The sequence below is a fragment of the Mus pahari genome, chromosome 3 (assembly GCF_900095145.1).
Source record: "Mus pahari chromosome 3, PAHARI_EIJ_v1.1, whole genome shotgun sequence".
In the NCBI taxonomy this organism is placed as follows: domain Eukaryota; kingdom Metazoa; phylum Chordata; class Mammalia; order Rodentia; family Muridae; genus Mus; species Mus pahari.
The window spans coordinates 101,858,994-101,881,818 of NC_034592.1; the positions used below are offsets into that span (position 1 = coordinate 101,858,994).

Consider the following 22,825-nt stretch of genomic DNA (forward strand, 5'->3'; position numbering starts at 1 on the left):
AAAAAAACCAAAAAAAAAAAAAAAAAAAAAAAAAAGGAAAAGAGTAGAAGTCCGGAGGAGACATGGCTGCACCCTGATTACTAGAGGCTACTAAGGGCAGGTCATTAAACATGAGCTCCCTTTCCATAACAGAATTTCCTTGGGCTAGAGAGATGGCTCAGCAGTTGGGAGCACTGACTACTCCTCTAGAGGACCCAAGTTCAATTCCCAGCACCTATGTGGCAGGTCACAGCTGTCTGTAATGATAGTTCCAGGGGATGTGCATATGCATGCGGACAAAATACCCATACATAAAATAAAATAAATAATTTCCTCTAAGAGACTGATACAGAACTCAGGAACTTCACCATAAGAGAAAGCAGTCACTCATTTTGACTATGTTATTATAAATGAGAATTTTTAAAAATGTACTAGAGTGTGTGAGAGAGAACGAAAAAGAATTGTGTAGAAATGTGCATGTGGAAGTCAGGAAACAGCTTTGTGGGGCTGGCACACCCAAGACCAGCCCAGGAAAGAGACCATTGCCCACAATAGGCTAGGCCTCTCCTGAATCAAACATCAACCAAGAAAATGGCCAAACCTGTGTCCCCTGAAAACTAGCCAGCACATTATGACAAGTCTTACTGCCCTCTACGCCATTGCTCTAACCCATAAACTACATCTTAAAAACCACAACTAACCAATAACCTATGCAGATTTCAAATGAGCATGATAAAATATGACCATGTTTTCAACAAAAAAGGAAAAAGAACTTTTCGCAGCCCTCAGAAATGCAGTGAGTAGAGTCTGCAGTAGAGCCTACTGCAGCTGAAGCACACATAAGCATCCCAAGTGTGCATGCTGTCAGGGTACGGTCATGTGCTGCTTAATGGCTAGGGTATATTTTTTAAAGAAATGCATCAGCAGCTATTTCATCATTGTGCTGACATCATAGGGTGTGCTGGCTGGAAGATCACTGGGCAGCAGGCTTATGGAGCTGCAGTTGGTTCTGACTTCACTATTAAGTGGGTGCCTGACCATAAAGTGATGTGTGGGTTCTAGCCCAGCAAAGCTGTTTTAAAATCTAAAAGAATGTAGTACTTAGCACCTCATGATTCAGGTCTTTAAAACTTTCTTCTTTCAGGTCCCTTTTGCAAGATATGTGGCAAGAAATAACATACTGAATTTAAAACGGTAATGTGCATTATACACCCTACATTTGGTAGATGTGGAAATGAAATCTGACAAAGGTGGGGGGGGGTGTTTTTTCTTCTGAAACTTTCATACAGGAAAGAATTCTGGGGTTGAAGTATTGAGCAGCATGTGTAGGGAGCCCAGCCCCAGGGCTCCCTTGTCCTCAGATGACTAGATGTCATAAGACATCTTTAGAAGAAATGAAGCAATCACGTCTCCTGACAGGCCTGCTGTCTATTCTGTGCTTTCTACATGGCCCCAGGCAACATAAATAATGATGTGTTCAAATGGTTACTTGGGGAAGGAGGGTCTGACTGGTTTTGATCTCAAATGGCTGCTTTTAAGGTTTAATTGGAGGAACAAATGGCCAGTGGTCTCTGTGAACTCCTCATGCAGGTAACTAAATGAAAGCTGCTTGTAAAGAACGGGGTGATCCAGCAAGAACAGCCAGTGCTGAGACCCTGGCGCTTGGCAGCAAGGGCAGGTTCTGTGCCCTTTCAGATACTGCAGGGGTCAAACTCTCAGATCGTCATCAATTAGAACAAAAATGCTGTCAATGGGGCACACCATGTCACATTTCTCTCTCTATGTGCTATGAAGCCACAATTACCAGTCAGTCCTAAAGCATGGACAGTTTGTGTAGAAAGCCATCACTTAATGTCATTTGATGTAATTTCTTTTTCTCTATCAGACATATGTAAAAAAAAAAAAAAATTAACAGTACAAGGCTGGGACCTGGGTTATAGATTATGAGGCAAAATTGGTCAGATTCAAACCTGCACAGCACAGATTTTTTTTAAACTTCATTTCTTTGCCCAGCAGTTCCTCATACGTATTTGTTTCCAATAAGCAGCGATCTAAGCAAGCTGGTCTCTTCCTCCAGATACTGCATAGAGCGGGTGTTCAGACCTCGGAAGTTAGACCGATTTCATCCCAAGGAACTCCTGGAATGTGCATTCGATATCGTCACTTCTACCACCAACAGCTCTCTACCCACTGCCGAAACCATCTACACCATCTATGAAATAATCCAGGAGTTTCCTGCGCTTCAGGTTCCTTTCCGCTCTGCCATGTGATGCCTTATCCTGCTAGCGTATGCAGAGGGACGCATCCCCACTGCTGCCTCTTGCTGAGTGCTGGAGCAGATCACAGCTTTTTCTGAAGCAACTGCAGAGAGTTTGAGGGTGACACTTTGAGCTTCATCTTGGGCTTGAGCTTCTACCCTGATAGAATTGGTTTGTTGGGGGTGGACTGAGTTGTTTCTCTACCCATCCTTACAACATTCAGGAATGAGGCTCTGCCCTACCGTGCTCTTGGCGCACTCCTGCCCTGGTGAGAACCTCATTCACTGTCAACTCCCCAGTGTCCCTTCCCACCAGCTCTTCCTCTCTGGCTCTGATGGGGACTGCTTGCCACTCTCCTCACAGGCCTGCCATCCCCACTGCTGGTCACGGATGTTCACATGTCTATAAAGTCTTCTCTCATTCAGCCATGGGTCAGACCTTCTCCTGGGAAGCTTCTCAGGGTTGGCTGGCTGGTCACACACACTTTAGTCTCAACCCTCACAGCTCTTGGCATAAGGCAGCTATGTGATCACTTAATTTTTTTTTTCTCCAAGCACAGTGTGCTCATTCAAGGTAGAGCCCCTGGGCCACTTCTTCCTGTAGCCAGCTGTCCCGGCACACCTGTGAGCACTCAGTAACTCACTGCTGTGGCCAAAAGGAATGATAACCATTAACAGTCTTCTGCTTGCAGGTCGGTTACCACTGAGCTGGCTCCTTGTTTCTCCTTCTGTGTGCGCTCTTTTAGGCTCTTTAACTTAGTTGAATACCAACCCATGTATTTTTATGCATATTCTTCAACTGTAACATTGAAGATAATGGATATAAAAGATAAGCCAGACTGTAGTGACAATTGACTTTAATCCCAGTACTCAGAAAGCTGAGGCAGGTGGATCTCGGTGAATTTGAGGCCATCCTGGTCTACAAAGCAAGCTCCAGGACAGCCAGGACTACACAGAGAAACCCTGTCTCAGTAGATAGATGGATAGATGGATAGATGGGTAGATGGGTAGATGGTTAGATGGGTAGATGGGTAGATGGATAGATGGGTAGATGGGTAGATGGATAGATGGATAGATGGATAGGAAAGAAAGAAAAATAAAGCAGGAGAGAGGCTGCTGTACGTTAGCTCTTCTGTGATGGTAGGAAAATAATTACTAGATTTTATTTGGCTGAATACTTGTATTGCTTTTATAATGAAAATAATAGTATTTTTCTCTATATTCTAGGAAAGAAATTACAGAATTTACTTGAACCATACAGTGCTTCTGAAGGCAATACTCCTACATTGTGGGATCCCGGAGGATAAACTCAGCCAGGTCTACGTTATTCTGTATGATGCTGTGGTGAGCACTTAATTTCTTTGACTCGATGTTGAAGGGTAATAATAGTAGCCCATGAATATTCTCTGACTTGAGCAACCATAAAACTACATGGAGCATTTCATCTCTCTTTGTCTTTGCTCTAATGTGACAGAAGCAATTGTGTTTAAGATTTATTTTTATTGTTTCTAATTATGTGACCGTGGGGGAGGTAACTGTGTGGACAGTCTGTGGTTAGTGCAGAATGAACTGGGACATTCATTATTGTTATTTTTAGTACACGGAGCCTTGCCTAGTCCTCNTTCATTGGCAGATTGGCTTCGAGGGCTCTGACTTTACTGGCTATTTTCTAGGGATTTGTTTCTTCTTCACAAAGTGCTGCTGCTGCTGCTGCTGCTGCTGCTGCTGCTGCTGCTGCTGCTGCTGCTGCTGCTGCTGGGCCGCGCTGGGCTCGGCAGAATGCAGGGGCTGGGAGGCAAGGTTGAAGTTCACTCATGTTGCTTTTGTTTCCAGGAGGTCTTGTGGGTTTTGAGACAGGGTCTCGCTATGTTTACCAGGCTGGCCTTGAACTCACAGAGGCCTGCCTTGACATCCCAAGAACTAGGCCTCACTCATGTTCCCTTTCTTTCTCCATCAGACAGAGAAGCTGACTAGGAGAGAAGTGGAAGCTAAATTCTGTAACTTGTCCTTGTCTTCTAATAGTGTAAGTACCTTGTGATGGTGTGCTTGCCGCTGTCTCTACCATTTTACAGTGTCAGAAAATGTCACCACATTTCTGTAGCAGTGCGTTAGCAAGCAACACACATCGGCTGCTCACAGCTGCAGCTTTCCCCTTGAGTGTCGGTGCCATGGCAACCGCTGGGATTAGAAGAGAAAAACTGATGCTGTGATCAGAGAGTGTCCTTCTGTGTGTCCTCCATGTGCGGAGTCCCGCTCTTCCTTGATTACTGGGTTCTTTCTTTCACATCCCTTGTAAAGCCTGTGCTTGATACAGCCTCCTGCTGAGCAGGCCCAGCACCATGCTGCCTCTTCTAAAACAAGTCATGTGGAACCAGGGTACAGATTTCTGCAAATCCTTCTAAATAGCCTAAGCTCACCCAAGGTCTTCTACTCTTCAGAACAGAATTGTGGCTCTTACCTTCCTGGAAAATGTCCTACCTCTAAAATCTTCTTAGTAAACAGGCCAACTGTGTTCTCTCTACTGATGTCATTTAAGCTGAATCTTTGACACAATGGCCCACATTTAACAGAACGGTTAAACAGCAGAAGAAAACAGAATTTTGTATATTTCCTCCATATTTGTATAAGGAAGGGTTGATTTTAATTTTTTTTTTTTGGTTGTTGTTGTTGGGGGGTTGTTTATTTATTTATTGTTGTTTTTTTTTTCAAGACAGGGTTTCTCTGTGTAGCCCTGGCTGTCCTAGAACTCACTCTATAGACCAGGCTGGTCTTAAACTCAGAAATCCACCTGCCTCTGCCTCCCAAGTGCTGGGATTAAAGGTGTGTGCTACCACTGCTTGGCTTGGTTTTAATTTTCTTTTGTGGTGTTAAAAATTCAACCTAGAGTCTCGCATATTAAACAATTACATTCTTCATTAAGCCCAGCCCCAAGAAAATGTTTTTCTGTTTCAAACTTTTCCAGAAGCAACTGGGCATGGTGATGAATGCCTTTAATCCCAGTGCTTAGGAGACAGAGTCCTTAGTTTGAGGCTAGCCTGGTCTACAAAGCAAGTTCCAGGACAACCAGTGCTACACAGAAAAACTGTTTCCAAAAAATAATAAATAAATAAATAAAAATAAGTTTAAAAAATTTAAGTAGCTGGACAGTGGTGGCACATGCCTTTAATCCCAGCACTCAGGAGGTAGAAGCAGGTGGATCTCTGAGTTCAAGGCTAGCCTGGCCTATAGACTGAGTCCCAGAACAGCCAGGGCTACAGAGAAATCCTATCTTGAAAAACCGAATAAATAAATAAATAAATAAATAAATAAATAAATAAATAAATAAATAACTTTCCCAGAAGCTTTACAGCCCTTGATCTCAAACTTCATTCCATGATCTTTGGTGGTAACAAAATTCACAGGTTCAGTAAACTAAAATATGATTGTGGACAGAGCAAGTAGAGTCGCTTACTCCCTGGACAGTTGCTGTATGGCTGACACGGTGCCTGGACATAGAAGAAGAGAGGATCTTCACATATATCTGCCCTCAACTCTCTGAAACAACTCTCACATTGCTCGCATAGACCATGGTTGAAAGAAACACCCACATTCATTTAGGGAAGATGTTCTACTTGTAGTTCTGTTTTGAGATGACCACCATGACCAAAAGCAATTTGGAGAGGAAGGGGTTGACTTGGGTTACACATCCATGAAGTCAGGGCAGGAACTTGAAGCAAGAACTGAAGCAGAGACGTGACAGGAACCCTGCTTACTAGCTTGATCCCCATGGCTTGCTTAGCCTGAGAGAGGCAATTCCTTGATTGGGGATCCCTTGCCCTGGTGACTCTAGTTTGTGCCAAGAACCTGGTTGAAACCCTCCAGATCAGTGCTCTGTACCCAGAAGTTTCTTTGAATTAATGCCATATTTGAAAATGTCTCACAGATACCATACACTGCCGCTAAGATATCAGCATCTCTTTGTGATACTGAACAAGAAGTGTATTTGACTAGTGTTAAAAGAAAAAAATGGGATCTAATAATGACATTTGACACTTCGTTATTTTAAAATGGTGCTCCAAGTATACTAGGGAAGTGGGGGATGAGGGAGAGGAAGGTTCGTGTCCAGCCCCATCTTAGTTCACAGTGACATCTTGAAACCCAAGAAACACTGAGTTTCATCCAGTCATGTGGATAGAAAAGTTCCCTCATTGCTCCTGCCAGGTATTAGCCGGGTAACTTCATGGAAAAAATATTGGAAAAAAAAAAATCCGTTATTTTGAACGAACTAACCTCCTCACTTCCTTTGTATTAGGTATCAAACCCAGAGCTCCAAGTACCTGCCACAGAGCTACACTGCCAGCTCTAGGAAGGAAGGATTAAGTCAAAAGTCAAAAACAGGATTTTGTATTTAAACCTTTTTATCTTTAACTTAGATAGAAGACTACGAGACAACCGCTTTGCAGTACACAGTGGTACACACCTTTAATCCCAGCACTCATTCGACAGAGTCAAGAGTCAAACAGATCTCTGGGAGTGTAAGGCCAGGTCTACATAAGGACTTCCAGGGCTACACCGCAAGAACCTGTCTCAAAAATAAAGAATAAAATTAAGAGGGAGAGAAACTAACTCTTTGGGATTTAAAGTGCAAATGACTTATGGTTGACTGATTACATTAAGCTGAGACATCACTCAACTCCTGGGTCTTGTGTACCAACCTACAGGTGGGCCAGATGCTGCCTACATATAGTGTGGCATAGCTGGAATTTTGGTCTAATCTCCAGCTCAGCTCCTGGTAGTTTTCTCTCGGGTATTGTGTCCATGGTTACTCCCTCTTCCTCCTGCTGTGTGCTGGGGACTAGGGTCAGCCAGAGTTTGCCATCCCCAGCATTCCTCTTCTCAGGAGCAGACATGGCAGACACAGAGTGACTGTGGGAATAGGGGCTCCAGAGGTGGTGCAGGGGGAGGCAGCCTTGGGCTCCTCGTGGAGATTACTCAGGCAAGGGGAGAGGAGTTTCCGGCTAATTCTGTGAATATCTGAACAAGTCTGGCGTGGCCTGCCCCTCTCATTTGTGTACCTGCAGTAATGAAAATGAGGGTGTGGATGGTGGAGGGGAACACGGTTTACAGTGGGAACGATGCACAGCAGAGGTTCAGCCAGTGTCCAGTCCACTGCCAGTACTCACCACTAAGTACATGTCTGTCTGTCTCAAACATTCTGTGAGCTGCTTCAGAGCAGAATTTGGGGGAAAAGGATACTCGGTAGGACTGTAGCAAAGGCTAGGATTACCTGTGACCACCCAATGCCCGCTCTTGGGGCTACACAGCGCCCTGCAGGCCCCACAATGTGTGGAAGTGCTATGCATGCTGTCCCTGTCCCATCCCGGAGCAGCACCTAACTTTGCCTCTTTGCTTTCCAGCTGTGTCGACTCTACAAGTTCATTGAGCAGAAGGGGGATTTGCAAGACCTAATGCCAACCATCAACTCACTAATAAAACAGAAAACAGGCGTTGCTCAGTTGGTGAAGTATAGCTTAAAAGACCTAGAGGACGTTGTCGGGCTGCTGAAGAAACTTGGCGTGAAGTTACAGGTTTGACGGCTGCTATGTGCTGGCAGTATGGGCCTGCTGAGATAACAGCAGCCCCAGGGGGTGGGGCTTATTTCCCTAACGTTAGTGTTGTATTTCTCCAAAGCTCGGGATTTCTTTGCAAGCTGCGCTGTTTCTGTCACACACACCCACTCTGTGGTGCGCGCCTCAGAGAGGGGGTTACTGTCAGCGCTTGGCGGGCTCCAGTAAACAGTTGTTGCCCGATCTTACTGAAGGATTTTGTTTATGCAGAATAATTGAGACAGAGTTGTAGTCCACAATCCACAGCTGAGGCTGCTGCCCCATGCGTGTGGCCGTTCCCTCCACAGGTCTCCATCAACCTGGGCTTGGTCTACAAGGTGCAGCAGCACACTGGCATCATCTTCCAGTTCCTGGCATTCAGCAAACGCAGGCAGAGGGTTGTGCCTGAGATCCTTGCCGCCGGTGGCAGATATGACCTGCTGGTAAGGGCAAGCCCTGTGTGTTGACTTGCTTTGGCTTACTGCTAGTTCCTCTAATTCCTCAACTCATTCCCCCACCCCCACCCCCCGCTATGATGCAAAAAGTTAACCCAGTAAATCCTATGGAATCTGTAGCATTCATCTAGGAATATAAATGTATCTGAGATTACAGGCACTTACCACGCCAGGCTCGTGAGGGCTTGCTGGGTTTTCCTGTTGCTTTCCCCAGAATATATCTCTTTCCTGTTTCATAACCTGGCCTCCGGTCTATCCACAGATTCCCAAGTTCCGAGGCCCACAGACTGTGGGGCCAGTCCCCACTGCTGTCGGTGTCAGCATGGCCATAGACAAGATATTCGCTGCTGTCCTCAACATGGAAGAGCCTGTAAGTCCTGATGCTTGCCAGCACACTTTGGGGCATCCCCATTAGTCAGTGTTACTTACCTTTGGAGCACAGCCTGCCCAGTTATATACTCCCACAGGCCAAGTGAGGACCAGCTCGGCAGCAGCCACAAGCTGGCACAGTTCCCTTTATGACACTCCCACCCTCCTGAAGACAGTGGCAGAACCATAGGTTGAGAACTCGGTCCCCAAGTCAGCCCCTCCACTTTCAATGCCAGGTGGAACCCTATTGCTTAGAGCAGGTCCCAGAACTCAGAGAAACCCTGTGTCGACCTGGCTTAATATAACCGACATTAAAGTGAAGAGGTGAGGACCTGCAGAGCTTAGGCACTTCAGGAATGAACCCCGAGCCCTGTGTGGTGCACCATCCGCCGGGAGCCTCTTCCAAAGCATTCTGAACCTTGCCCTCTACTGTTTGGAGGATGCTTCATTATATAGCAGGATTGACAATGTCACCAGTGATCCACTTAGCCCTTTCTCCTCCCAGAATTAAGGCTGTGTCTGAAAGCTCCAACCCTTTATCCTGCCTTAGACTGCCCAAGGGCCAGGTCCCTCTCTCCCAACCCTGGCTCAGTTATCTCATTAACATAGAAAGACCATCACTTTGAAGATTCTAGGATTTTAATAATGGGGAACAAAGGGCACATAGCTGCTTTGAAGACTTCAAAGCTGCAGCTCGCGTGTTTTAAAATGACCTTTCCTGTGATCAAGCCGAAGAGTGTCTCTTCCTTGCTTCTCAGCCTGTGCCCTCTGCTCTCTGGCTGCTGCTGATTCAGGCATCTCTCCTATTTAACTCTCCACATCCATAGTACACTATATAAACATAAAATACTCTGCTTGTTAACACACTTTTGTCAATCCTCTTGCTCAAAAACCCAGCTAGTCTGAAAAGCTAAAAAAAAGAAAAAAAATGGCGTTTCCCATTTCAGGCAAGATCTGTTTTCCCTGGGTGAGGGGGTGGGAATGGAAATGTATCTTCCTAATGGCACAGGACAGCTGAAATTATGTCTGTAAAGATCTTTTTTAAATTGTCTTGTTTTCTGTAGTTTCGAGATGTCATTTTAAATCAAAGCCATCTGCACTGTGTGACTGTTCCCAATTTCAGGGGCACTCCTCAGCCCCGGGATGCTGCTCTCGCCCCACAGCTGCAGTGTTCCCCGCCCCCACCCCCACCTCCACCCAGTGTAACTCTGTTTCCTTTCAGGTTACAGTGAGCTCCTGTGACCTCCTGGTTGTCAGTGTTGGCCAGATGTCCATGTCCAGGGCCATCAACCTAACCCAGAAACTTTGGACAGCAGGCATCACTGCAGAAATCATGTATGACTGGTCCCAGGTAAGGGACAGAAAGCTGTGAATGACGTAGAGATGGTTATGGGATCAGGATAGATCAGCCTTTCACAGGCATGGCCACCTGAGGCCACCTGAAGCCATAGGACCCAACCATAACCCTAAGCTTATTTAGAATGCTGAGATTTCTGTTGGTTTTGCTTACCTTTGTAACTCGGTGGTGAGTCTCTCGAGGTGAGCTGGGGGGGATCATGATTGGGCTCATTTTTCTGACAGGGAAAATGTCAGACACAGCAAGGCACAGAGGGAGAAGAGAGACCCTTACCAGAGTGGAGGCAAGCTTCTGGAGCCTCAATTCTGGTCTCCTTGAGGGTGGGAGGTTTAATGGTCTTTGAGCACTCTATGCTCCCTTATTTAGGGTTGGTGAGTTTAACCAAAGACAAGGAAGCTGATTGGTCCAACGTATTGGGTATTTGTATGGTCTGGCCTTGAGCTCCTTAGACCAGTTTACTGGCAGAGGTTCCCTACTGGTGGAAGAAGCCTGCCAAGCCTTTAAGTCTTGGTCTCAGGTCAGGAGTGTGAGAAAGAAGCTGCAAGTTTGCCATCTTTCCTATCTGTTTACCCTCTGCCATATCTGCCTGCTTCTCAGGGGTCTGTGTAACTCCACTCCCTGTAGCAATGTCAGAAGGTTGGACAGAGGGGCTAGAGAGATGCTTAAGTGCCCTTGCTGTTCTTCCAGCGGACCCAAGTTCTGTTCCCAGCCCCATGTCATCTGCAAGTAACTCCAGCTCCAGGGACCCAAACCCTTCTAGCCCTTGCAGGTACATACACATATGTAGGTATGCACAGAAAGAGACATATACACACATATATATAAATGTAAAAACATTTTTAAGAAATTGGATGTGCCTGCCAGTCTACACCAGAGTCTGTCAAATGGCGTTTATCTCTGTGGGTGCAGTTACCTCTTGTGTTAGCATCTGATGGCTACTACAACAGATGACCACAAGCCCAGTGTGTTAACAGTTCTGTTCTAAGTTCCTGGAAGTCAGAAGTCTGGGTTAAGATGACTGGCAGGGCTTGTCCCTGCAGAGGCCCGCGGCGTGGCTCTGTTCCTAGAGAAACTCGGCAGGGTGGGGTCTTCTTCCCTGAGAAGGCTTCCTCTCCTTTGTCCTCAATGGGACTTCCGTCCTTACCTTCTCTCTACCTCTGGCTACCTGAGGACATGCTGTGGCCAGCTTGCCACACTGAGGGCACTCTGAGCTTGGTGTGTCTGTGGATCTGTAAGTCGTCAGCGCTCCTCCAGGGTGCAGATCTGCTATCTGCTCTAGCTGTGGAGGTGGAAAGTGGCGCCCTGGACACCTGCCTGCCCTTCACAAGTGGAGTTGGGAGCTTTAGATACCCAATGTCTGTGTTATCAGGCGTGGGGGATGCTTGTACAGTAGCTACACTAATGGCACCCCAGGGTTCTTCAATGACCCCAACCCACAGGCCACCTCTTCCACCATGCACTTTCTGCAGCTCTGTGTGTTCACATAAAAACTGTTGTCAAGTTTTTAATCATGTAACTGAAAAGGCATCAATTTGCTTGCTTCATATGTTGTTAGAGAAGTGTTCGGGTGTTCAGTTTTTTGTGATACAGGATCTCACTGTGTAGCCCATCCACCTGCCTCAGCCTCCTCCTGGGTGCTGGGATTATAGGCAAGAACCAAATACCCAGCTTAATTCTGCTTTCTACTAGCTGCCGTTTTTTCTATTCCTTTGCTTTCCTAAAATGCCGTGTGTCTGTGTGTGTGTGTGTGTGTGTGTGTGTGTGTGTGTGTGTGTGTTACAGAACTTGGCGCATTTTGTTAAGGCTTCAAGCCATTGAAAACTTCTTCCTGTCACGACTGCATTACTTGTTTGCCATCCTTCAAAACAATCATGAAAGTAGAGAAAGCACAAGAGAATTCCTTCCTGGAATTCTGTGCTCCTCTCAATAGCATTCATATGCCCTGAAGTCAGCGTATTAAGTAATTCACCTTGGGAATACAATTAGCAGCAGTTTTTCATTGTCTTTAATGACTTGAAGGGGCTCCAGGCACACTGTGTCCGTTTGTCTCACTGTTTGTTTCAGTCCCAGGAAGAGTTACAAGAGTACTGCAGACATCATGAAATCACCTATGTGGCTCTGGTCTCCGATAAAGAAGGAAGCCATGTCAAGGTAAAGAGGGAAGGGGAGGGCTGGAGATGGAGCTCCGTGGTTGAGCACTTACCTAGCATGGATGAGATCCTTGATTCAGTCCCTGTTAAAACTGCACACACACACACACACACACACACACACACACACACACACACACACACACACACACACACACACACACACACACACACACACACATACACACACACACACACACACACACACATCAACTAGCATTTCCACAAACTGTTGCCTGTGGAGCCTCTAGTGTGCTTCAGCATGCTTGTCTCTCTCTCTCTCCCCCCCCACCCCCGCTCTAAACACTATCATGACTGATCATCTTCCTAGAGAAAAATAGATAAAAATTTTTAATCTACATTTTTTTTTTAACTATCTCTATGTATAAGTGTTTTGCCTCCGTCTGTGTACCATGTGTGTGCAGTGCCTACAGAGGCCAGAAGAGGGGGTCTGACACTCTCTTCTAGAGCTGGAGTTGCAGATGGTAGTAAGCTGCCAAGGGAATGAAACAAACCCAGGGCCTGTGAGATCAGCCAGTGCTCTTAACCACTGAGCCATCTCCCAGCCCCAAGCTCTTGTCTTAGGAGAGCTGCGCCAGCCAACAGCTAGTCTTCCTAAACAATTTTACTCTCTTGTACCTAACTAAAATTGTACATAAACCTACCACCTCATGCCCTTTTCAAATACTGTTTTTAAAGGAAAAACTTGGCCTTTATCCCTCATTCTCCTTATTTTCTCCTATAATGCTGTCAGGATGAGTTGGACATGTGTTTTAAGAGTTTGTATGCAATAAGGATTGTACCTCAAATGTGTGCATATCCTCATCATAAAATCACATGGTCCAGGCTAGAGATGGCTTGGTGGTTAAGAGCATGTACTGCCTTCCAGAGATCCTGTGAGTCCTCCCAGCACCCGCATCAGGACCCAACTCCCTGAACACCAGCTCCAGAACAATGCAACCCCTCCAGCCTCTTCAGGCATCTGCACTCACATGCTCATATCTATAGACACATATATACACATAAATAAAAAACAAAACAAGCAAACAAGGCCTACACAGGCCTACATACCCAGCTGTTCAACCGCCTCTTTCAGGATGAGCAGCAACTGTGTCTTTCCTAGCACAGTTTCCTCTGTGGCTGTCTGAGGTACTCCTTGGTTACTTGTTCCACTGTCTCTAAGCTTTGGAGGGATGTCCCCTCTTTCATTCCTGATATTAGTAATTTGTGTCTTCCTTCTTTCTTCTTTTTAACATAGCATATTTAATTTCAAGATCATTTTATTATTAACATATAAATTATGGCATTTCCTGTTTTTTTGTTGGCTTTGTTGATTGGTTGTTTTAATGGTTTTATTCATTTTCATTTTCATTTTCCTCACGTTGGGTGTTTTGTTTTGCATGTGTGTCTGTATGAGGCTGTGGGATCTTCTGGAACTAGTTCCAGACAGCTATGAGCTGCCATGTGGGTGCTGAGAATTGAGCCCAGGTCCTCTAGAAGAGTAGTTAATGCTCTTAACCACTAAGCCATCTCTCCAGCCCCTCAGAGTGGCATCTCCATACATACCTGCCATTGCACTTGGCTTGATTCTTGTCCCTCGCACCTGCACCTGGCTCTCCTCACCTCCCTACCCTGTTCTTTCTGGTCTCCTTCCTGCCTCCAAATACTCTTTGCTTTTGCTTGCATGTAACTTGGATTCCATTATCTTTTCCCACACCCCCTGAGATCTCTCTTCCTTTGTGATCCCTTTTCTAATTGTGAGCATGAGTACACAAATGCACGTACACACATCTGGATTTCACATTAAGAACAGACATAAAGCATTTGTCTTTCTGTGTCTGGCTCATTTTGCTTAACATCAAAATCTCTAGTTGCATCCATTTTCTTGCAAATGTCATGATTTCATTTTCATTACAGCTGAAAAAATGGCATTGTATATATGTGCCACATTTTCTTTAACCATTCATCTGCTGCTGAAGACATGAATCTCAGCTGGTTCTGTATCTTAGCTGTTATGCTTAGGGCAGTAATAATCATGGATGTGCAGCTATAATTTGAAGAGGGACATAAAGCTTTTGTGCACTGTATGCTAGGAAATGCTGATCAGTGTCCTGCAGAGGACACTCTAAGCCTGGAAGGTTGTGGCAGGTAGTGAGAGGACAACTTCAGGTGGTAGTGGGGTTTCTAGATCCACAGACAGGCAAGCTATAGATGTGTGCTCAAGAGCCTTTTAAGCAGAGGGCATAGCAAAGGTCCTAGAGGGGTTTTAGTAGTAGGCTCTCTCAAATTTAGGACAGGTCCTTGGAAAATATTCTGATTCTATCCTGATGGTGTGACTTTTCCCAGAGGGTTGTACAGAAGCGCCCATACACCTAAGAGAGGACAAAATAGAAAAAAGAAAAAAATATATTTTATCCAAGTCCTGCTTGGTGAAGCAATGACTTTATTGAGATTCTTACGGGAGCTTTGGTAACTCAAAAGCAGCTGCATCGAAAGAAAAGCCTGCCCCAGCATGGGTGACAACTCATGATAGCTGTATCTCTGGAGTTCTAGGCCCAGTCTACCTTCTATATAATCTGGCAACCGAGATCATGGCCAGCTGGGACAGATCACATGTGGGTGGGGTAAGAGATGGAAATCTGATGACCCTCTTCCCCATTCTGAGGAAACATGAATAGGTCCAATCCTGTGGGCCCCAAACCTGTGAGCATCTTAAGTATATAACAGCTGCTCTGACATGCCCAAGGATGGAGTGGCACTGTGCCTGGATAGTGTATCTTGAATGAAGGCTACTTTAGCAGGCAGGAATGGTCATTGCTAAATCAAAGAGTTTGGGTATCATATTTAGCAGCCAGTGAGAAGCCAGTAAAAGTCTGGACAAAGGGCACATCAGAATTTAGTTTGAAAAAAGTGCAGGAATATTATTGTGGAGTGGAGAATCAACAAACAATGTGAGAGCATCAGGCTACCCCAGAGCACAGCTGGGTGCTGGCCATGAGAGTGAGTGTGACAGGGGAGACCCCATGAAAATGGATTTGTCAGGTAGGTAGTGCTGATGTCTGAGAAACCTCGATGACTGACTGGATGCTTCAGAGAGAATAATGTAGTAATATGAGAGCCATTTTTTTAAAATTCTGTCATTTCTAACTATTCCTGAATAGACCATGTATCCTAGCAACAGTTTCAATGTTTGGAGCTTTGTTTCATCATTGCTGTATCCTTGACCTTGACCTTGTAATAGTGTATGTCAAGATGTTGGAGCACACTCCATAGGTGTGACATCTAAAAACATCTCAGAGCCTGAGTCAAGGCCCTTACCACCGAGCCTGATAACCTAAGTCCATTCCCAGGACTCCCATAGTAACAGTAGACGGAAAGACTGCACTCCTGCAGCTGATCCTCTAACCACGGCATGCATGCAGCCATTCACATCACAAAACTAATAAAGTTTTAAAGTGCTACTTTAAAAAACAAAAGGCTGCTAAATGTCTTCCAGAAAGCAGAATCCTCCCCAATTAAGACCCACTGACTCCAAACTGTTGACCAAGTTGCTTCACTAGGACATACTGAGCTATCATTTTGGCTTCAGAAACTTCCAAATGATAAATTATTTCATTCTTTCCAAGGTCAAGTCCTTTGAGAAGGAGAGGCAAACAGAAAAGCGTGTGTTGGAATCGGATCTTGTGGATCACGTTATGCAGAAACTAAGGACCAGAGTTGGTGACGAAAGAAATGTCAGGTAAATTTATAAAGAAAACAAAGTAATTTAGCTGACAATTTGTGAAGCCAAAAATCGGGCAGCCCCATCTACTTATTTCCTGGTGAAGGTCCCTTGTGTGCGCCATAACATGACAGGAGGAAAGCAGCCACAGGCAGAAGAAACAGACCCATGGTGTGGCCTGGGTTTGTGAGAACTTACTCCCAAGGCCAGGGTTACTCTCTTGTAGTGTACTGCAGCTGAAGTAGGAATAGTGGCACATGTCTGTCATCTTACCACTTAGGGGATTGAGATTGGAAGATCACAAGTTCAAGGCCAACCTGCGCTGCCAAGTGAAGTCAAGCCAGCCCGCACTACATAGTCACACCCTAATACCCATCTCAAAATTTTCAAAATCTATTAGAAATTAAGAAATTAAATACTTAAACATTTAAAAGTACTTACCCATTTTAAGTGAAAGTAATAACCAAGTCATGTTAACCTAGATAATATATCTTAGTAGAAAAAAAAAAACACTTTATTTAAAAAATAACAAGGGGACGGGAGAGATGGCTCAGTGGTTAAGAGCACTGACTGCTCTTCCACAGGTCCTGAGTTCAATTCCCAGCAACTACATGGTAGCTCACAACCATCTGTAATGGGATCCGATGCCCTCTTCTGGTGTGTCTGAAGACAGTGACAATGGACTCATAACATAAAATAAATAAATAGTACTTTTTAAAATAATAATAGTAATTCCAGTTTTAAAAGTGGTGTTGTATTCAGAAGTCTCCGAGGTGTTGCACTTTGTTTATAATCTCTGCAGAGCTTTAGTGGAAAAATGTCCACCATGGGATGGATAGTATAATCCTACTTTCTTATGGCAAAGTATGCAATTTACATATAGAAAACATCCAGAGGACTGTACAAGATGTTTGACTGTAGTTACTTCTGGGAGATTATAAAAGGGCAGTGGAGTTTGAAAAGATCTTACATCTTCACAACTCATATACATGCTCGTATCAAAACAAACAGATCTAGGTATTATAATCCTGACAAATACCTACAATTCCAGCACTTGGAATGTCAGAAGTCCAAGGTCAGCCCCTGCTACATAGTAAGTTCAAGTCCAGCCTGGGATCCATGAAACCCTGTCTCAAAAACAACCAGAAGACAGAAAACACTTAAATTTAAGGAGATGTCAGTAATTCCCAACGAGTAGCAGTTTTGTTCCCACAGGGACATCTGACAGTGTTTGGAGACAGGTTGTTGTCACACTGGGGTACTGGTGTCATAGAAGCCTGAGTGCTGCTGGGACATGACAGAGCATGGGACTGATAGATGCACCTCCAGCAAAGAACATCTGACACCAAGGACCATGACTGCAAGGACTGAGGCGTCGAAGCTTAGAGAAAACAAGGCTTGCTTTGCCACCCATGCCCCCCAGTCACCCCCTACCCCCAACACACACTTTCCATGACCACTTAGTTTCCATGAATTCTCTGGCAGGCTTTTTTCAAGGAATGTGCTATTCTTGAAGTCACCAGTCAAATCCCAGACAGACGTCTAGAAAGTGAAAGGGAAGGAGCACTGCCATGTCTCTTAAAGGTTACAAATTAATGTGCAGGCTTGAAAGAGCATCTCCTCCTCTGGTGGCCACCAAGGCTCCTGGCTGAGTGCAGGTGGGGCCTGCTACTGCTGTTCCTTTGTATTATAAGGGAGCGAAAAGAACACCCATTACATTTCATTAAATCAGCTGACTCCGAGGAGCCTGGATTTCAGATCCAGCTGGATGAATCAGGATGTTGTCTTAAGTCTTTTAACCTGAATCATGTATTTTGTTTTTTTACTTGCTCATAAGAAAAAGCATCACTAAGAGCATTTTCTGTTTTGTTTTTCCTCCAATTAATAACTAAGAGGATCATGTTCTTGTATTCAGTAAGAAAGGTGGCATGCTCTGAGGGTACCCTTATCTGAGTTGCTTTTTCCCTCATTGACATTTGCTGTTTGTTTGCTTGTTTTTAGAGACGCTTCTGATAATCTTGCCGTACAAACTCTGAAGGGGTCGTTTTCTAATGCTTCAGGTATAAGTACTAATTGAAATCCTAGCCTTAAGAATGCTGTGTCGTCTTAGGGCTAAAGCTGATGGATGCCTTTTCACGCCAAAAATACCTTTTAAAGTTATTTTAAAGGAAAGTGTCAACCAAGCTGTATCACATGAGATGTTTCAACATCCTGGAAGCGATAAGGCAGCTTGGGCTCAGGCCATCCCTCTAAACCTAGTCTGTCTCAGTGTTGTATTCACATGTGATTTAACCTTCAGTTCACTATATACATGCAATGTGGATATTTCCCTCATACAACAGACTAGAGAAAAGTAGCTCAAGCCAAATATGGTGGCACATGCCTGTAATCCTAACACTCAGGAGACTAAGGCAGAAGGATGCAGTGTGAAACCAGCCTGGTAAATATATATAACTAGACTCCATCTCAAAGAGACAAAAGAAGGCCACCATGAGTCACAGCCAGATGTACACTAATAGACAGCTCTTTATGGAGTGTTCTAGAAACTGATCCCAGGTAAAGACTTTAACATTAAACTCTCTGTCTCAGGTTTGTTTGAAATCCATGGAACTACAGTAGTCCCCAACGTGATTGTTCTAGCACCAGAAAAGCTGTCAGCCAGCACCAGGAGGCGACATGAGATTCAGGTATAGCACATCCTCCTTTTTTTTTTTTTTTTCTTGTTTGCTTGCTTGCTTGACTTGCTTTTATTTTATGGGTGTGGGTGTTTTGCCTGAATGTATGTCTGTGCACCATATATCTTAGAGGCCTGAAAAGGGCATTAGATCCCCCTGGAACTTGACTTGCAGTTTGACTATGCAGGTGCTGGAAACTGAACCTGGGTCCACTAAGCCATTTCTCCAGCCGCTTTTCATTGGCTTTAAATATAAAGATTCTTTCCTTTCTAACCTGGTGGCTTCTGAAGATCTCATTATCAAAACTTCTCAGGTGCCATAATCCAGCCCAACTGTTCTCCAGAGATGTTAGTAAGCAGCAGCTGTCAACAGATGATCCATTTAATCTGCCTACATAAAAGCATTTTAGACCAGCCACAAGAGTAGTTCTCATGGTTTCAGTGTCTGCTGTATGCCTGTGCTAAGAATGTGTGCAACCTTAGAGCATGTGCAGTATGCAGTTAAAAAAAACAAGAGAAGTAACAGAATATGTTGAATGTGCTAAGAGTGTGCCATGATCCTAATGGGAGATGATGTTAAGAACATTTGATTTGTTGCTGTTGTGATTTTTGTTTGGTTTTCCTTTGGTTTTTCAAGATAGGGTTTCTCTGTGTAGCCCTGGCTGTCCTGGGCTCTGTAGTCACTCTATAGACCAGGCTGGCCACCTCAGCCCAACTATGAAGAGCATTTTGTGTGATGGTATACACTGTAATCTCAGTTGCTTGGAAAGATGTAACGTTTGAGGCCAACCTGGGCAACATAACAAGACCCAAAATCAGTTTCCCCTCAGCCTCCAGCTCTCTCCAAGCTAGATCAGGAACAAAGCTGTATGTTCTGTCAGAGCCCTTTCTAAGCTCTGGCTTTGTCATGCTGCTGTTTTCTAGAATGAGAAATAACACTAACATGCTCTGAATTCCATTCTCTTATTAGGTACAAACCCGACTTCAGACTACCCTTGCCAATTTACATCAGAAAAGCAGTGAAATTGAAATTTTGGCTGTAAGTCACATGCTCTAACAATTTGAAGATCGCATCTGTCTGCACTGTCTAGTGTGACCTCAGAGTTCAGGGCTGTTTTGCTGTCAGCTGTATCTGGTATCAGACCTGGCTGTTCCTCACGTGAATTATAGGGAGTGTAAAGCTGGAAAAAGCTGGGGAGAAAAGATGGCCATTTGTGGGATTCCCTTCTTTTTTTTCCTATGGCCACACTCATGCTGAGGCCTTAGTAAGCGCATGTGGCAGCATTGCACCTTTGAGGTATCAATGTGATCTGAACTCCAGCCTCCGCAGTGCTTGTTAGCTCACACAGACCAGTTAAAGTCTGCTTTAGGAGCTGGGAAGATAGCTACATGGTTAAGGCACGTGCAGACTAAAGTTCAGGTCCCCAGAACCCACATAAATGCCTATGATTCCAACCTCAGCTGGTGAAGGAAGACACTAGCAAGTTGGCACAAATTAGGCACATCAGTTAGCTCTGGGTTTCACTCAGACTCTGCCTCAAAGAATAAGATGGAAGAGCAGCTAAGAATATTTCCAGTATCAACCTCAGGTCTTCACACACATGCACACATGTGCACACTGAAAAGAAAAATTGATAGCAGCCCTATTCCTCTCCATAGCCCCAGCCAGGGCGAGCTGCCTGGACTTCATATATGATATGCTTTCTGTGTATTTATTAACAGGTGGACCTACCCAAGGAAACAATCTTACAGTTTCTATCATTAGAGGTAAGCAATGGCAACTGTTCTGCTCTGTGATTTTTACAGTCTTGTCAAAAGAAAACTGGTAAAAGGTCTTAAACTTCTTTAGTAATTATGTTTGTCTGGCAGCGTCAGGAACTGAGCTAGTAACGCTGGTCCTTCTGTTCCTATGTTATGGGCATTCCTGAATCAGACTCTCACAGCCACAAAGGCTCAGAGCCAGGACGTGAGCCTAGCAGATAGCATAATCTAGTTTCTTACCCATAGTACCATGTGTTTCCCAAGCAAATCTTCATCCCAGTTAGGGAAGCACAATTACACAGAACATTCTGTTGTAAAAGGCCCAAAGGATTGTTTACAGGTTTATACTTTTATACATTTTTTTTCAGATTTTAAAAATTTCAAGTTTCCCACGGTAGTTAAATAATCATAGCTACAGGTGATTTCTATATTTTTGTAAGGAAGAATGTTCCAGGTAGCCTGTCCTAGTTTGCTTTTTGTAGCTCTAATAAAACACTGACCAAAAACAACTAGAGAGGGAAGGTTATCACCCTTACAGGCTAGAGTCCCTTATGAGGGAAGCCAAGGTTGAACTCCAAAGCAGGAATGTTGTTACTGACTGACTAGCTGGCTGGCAGGCTTGCTTTATAGACCAGGCCTGCCTGCCCAGGATAGCACCACCCACAGCCTTCTGAAGGAATCCCTAATCAAGAAAAATGCCCCAGAGATTTTTCCAGTTCTGGAACCAGTTCTTCTATTACTGGTCCCTCTTTCCAGCCTAGCAAAAACTAACCAGAATATAGCCCAAGCTTGAATTGCAGTAATCCTCTTGTTTCAGGCTCCTAGGAATGGAGATGACAGGCTACAGGTAATTTTCAAAGCGTTTCATAACAAATAACTTCTTTGTCTATCCATACTGTTCAGTCATAAATTTAAAATAAACTGAATTAAAATTGGAAGCAAGAGGGTCCTCAGTTGAGGGCCAAACAGCAGTACAGACTAAGACCCTGTCTCCTCTTTACTGTTCATCAAACAAATAAGCACACAGGACTCTCTGGCGGTTTGCAGATTTTTGATCCAGTCCAGTGAGTACACATGAAAGGCAGCAATGTCCACCGTACACAGGAAATATCCATGAAAAGCAATACATTCACATACCCGGGCTGTGGCAAGGCCAAGCAGGCTCTAACTAGATACCTGTAGTCTCAAAAGAAAATTGATGCTCCAAAGGAAGAGCCACAGACTCCCCATCACCAACTCTGCTGACCCACAAAGTCAGGCAGTAACCCTGCTACTCTGCTTTGTCACATCTGGTCTCATCTTTCCTAGTGGGATGCTGATGAACAGGCATTTAACACAACTGTGAAGCACCTGCTATCACGCCTGCCAAAGCAAAGATACCTCAAACTCGTCTGCGATGAAATTTATAACATCAAAGTTGAAAAGAAGTAAGTAATAGCAGGTTTCATGTGGTTAAAATTTAGGGGAGGGTCTGAGTGAGTATCAAGGGTTAACAGCCAACAAATCCTAGACTGAATCACAGTGAGGATCTTGTCAGGAGCACTGTGGGCCTGAGTGTAGTAGCATCAGGGTATTGTGTGTTACATGTGGAGACATGGGGTTCGTGCCACTTTCCTCATCACCATTTCTTTTTGAGACAGGGTCTCTCTCTGAGCCTGAAGCTCATCAATGAGCTAAGCTGACTGGCATCACTGACTTCGGGGACACACATATCTCTACCTTGTCCAAGGCTCCACTGTCAGGAACCACTCTGCCCAGCTTTAACACTGGTTCTAGGGATCCAAACTCAGTGCTTGCTTGGCATGCACCTTACCAACTGAGCCATCTCCCGTGCCTCAGAAAATGTTTACACAACTAAGTCAGGGATGATGGCACACAACTATAATCCTAGCACTTGGGCTGTAGAGACAGATCAGGAATCCAAGGTCATCCTTAGCCTTATAAGCAAGTTTGAAGGCAGTCTGGGTTCCATGAAACTCAGTCACAAAAAAAGCAAATGACATTAAAAAAACAAAACAAAAAATGACTGCCTTTGCTGTGTATGTCAAAATGCCAGTCATTTATGTCACTGTTTAACTTAAAGGATGTCAAGGAAGTTGGTGGTGAATGGCAGTTTCTTCATCAGAACTTAATTGCAAACTGTCAATCACAGCTCCAAGAAAATTTATGCAGTCTTTCTAGTGATCAATCTCCCATATTTTTTTATTTTTATATTTTAATAGTATAATTAAATGCTGTTTACATAAAATGCTATTTTACCATAGTAATATTTTTATAAGATATTTACATTTCAAATGCTATCCTGAAAGTTCCCTATACCCTCCCCCCACCCTGCTCCCCTACCCACCCACTCCCACTTCTTGGCCCTGGTGTTGCCCTGTACTAGGAAATACAAAGTTTGCAAGACCTAGGGGCCTCTCGTCCCAATGATGGCCGACTAGGCCATCCTCTGCTACATATGCAGCTAGAAACATGAGCACTGGGGGTACTGGTTAGTTCATATTGTTGTTCCACCTA

At 44.5% G+C, this 22,825-nt stretch overlaps 1 protein-coding gene across 2 annotated transcripts in view; it reads left to right on the forward strand.

Annotated features, from left to right (window-relative positions):
* Window positions 1–22,825, forward strand: part of Eif2ak4 (eukaryotic translation initiation factor 2 alpha kinase 4) — an 84,319-nt gene that overhangs the window by 60,819 nt on the left and 675 nt on the right. For both annotated transcript variants that reach the window (XM_021192594.1, XM_029535864.1), the window contains 15 exons: window positions 1,124–1,173; window positions 2,057–2,225; window positions 3,464–3,580; window positions 4,194–4,259; window positions 7,633–7,803; window positions 8,130–8,264; window positions 8,539–8,646; window positions 9,868–9,996; window positions 12,067–12,153; window positions 15,779–15,891; window positions 17,875–17,933; window positions 18,463–18,560; window positions 19,518–19,586; window positions 20,270–20,314; window positions 21,617–21,735. In XM_021192594.1, coding sequence (XP_021048253.1) covers window positions 1,124–1,173; window positions 2,057–2,225; window positions 3,464–3,580; window positions 4,194–4,259; window positions 7,633–7,803; window positions 8,130–8,264; window positions 8,539–8,646; window positions 9,868–9,996; window positions 12,067–12,153; window positions 15,779–15,891; window positions 17,875–17,933; window positions 18,463–18,560; window positions 19,518–19,586; window positions 20,270–20,314; window positions 21,617–21,735 — 1,535 coding nt within the window. The remainder of the gene's footprint in view (window positions 1–1,123; window positions 1,174–2,056; window positions 2,226–3,463; window positions 3,581–4,193; window positions 4,260–7,632; window positions 7,804–8,129; window positions 8,265–8,538; window positions 8,647–9,867; window positions 9,997–12,066; window positions 12,154–15,778; window positions 15,892–17,874; window positions 17,934–18,462; window positions 18,561–19,517; window positions 19,587–20,269; window positions 20,315–21,616; window positions 21,736–22,825) is intronic.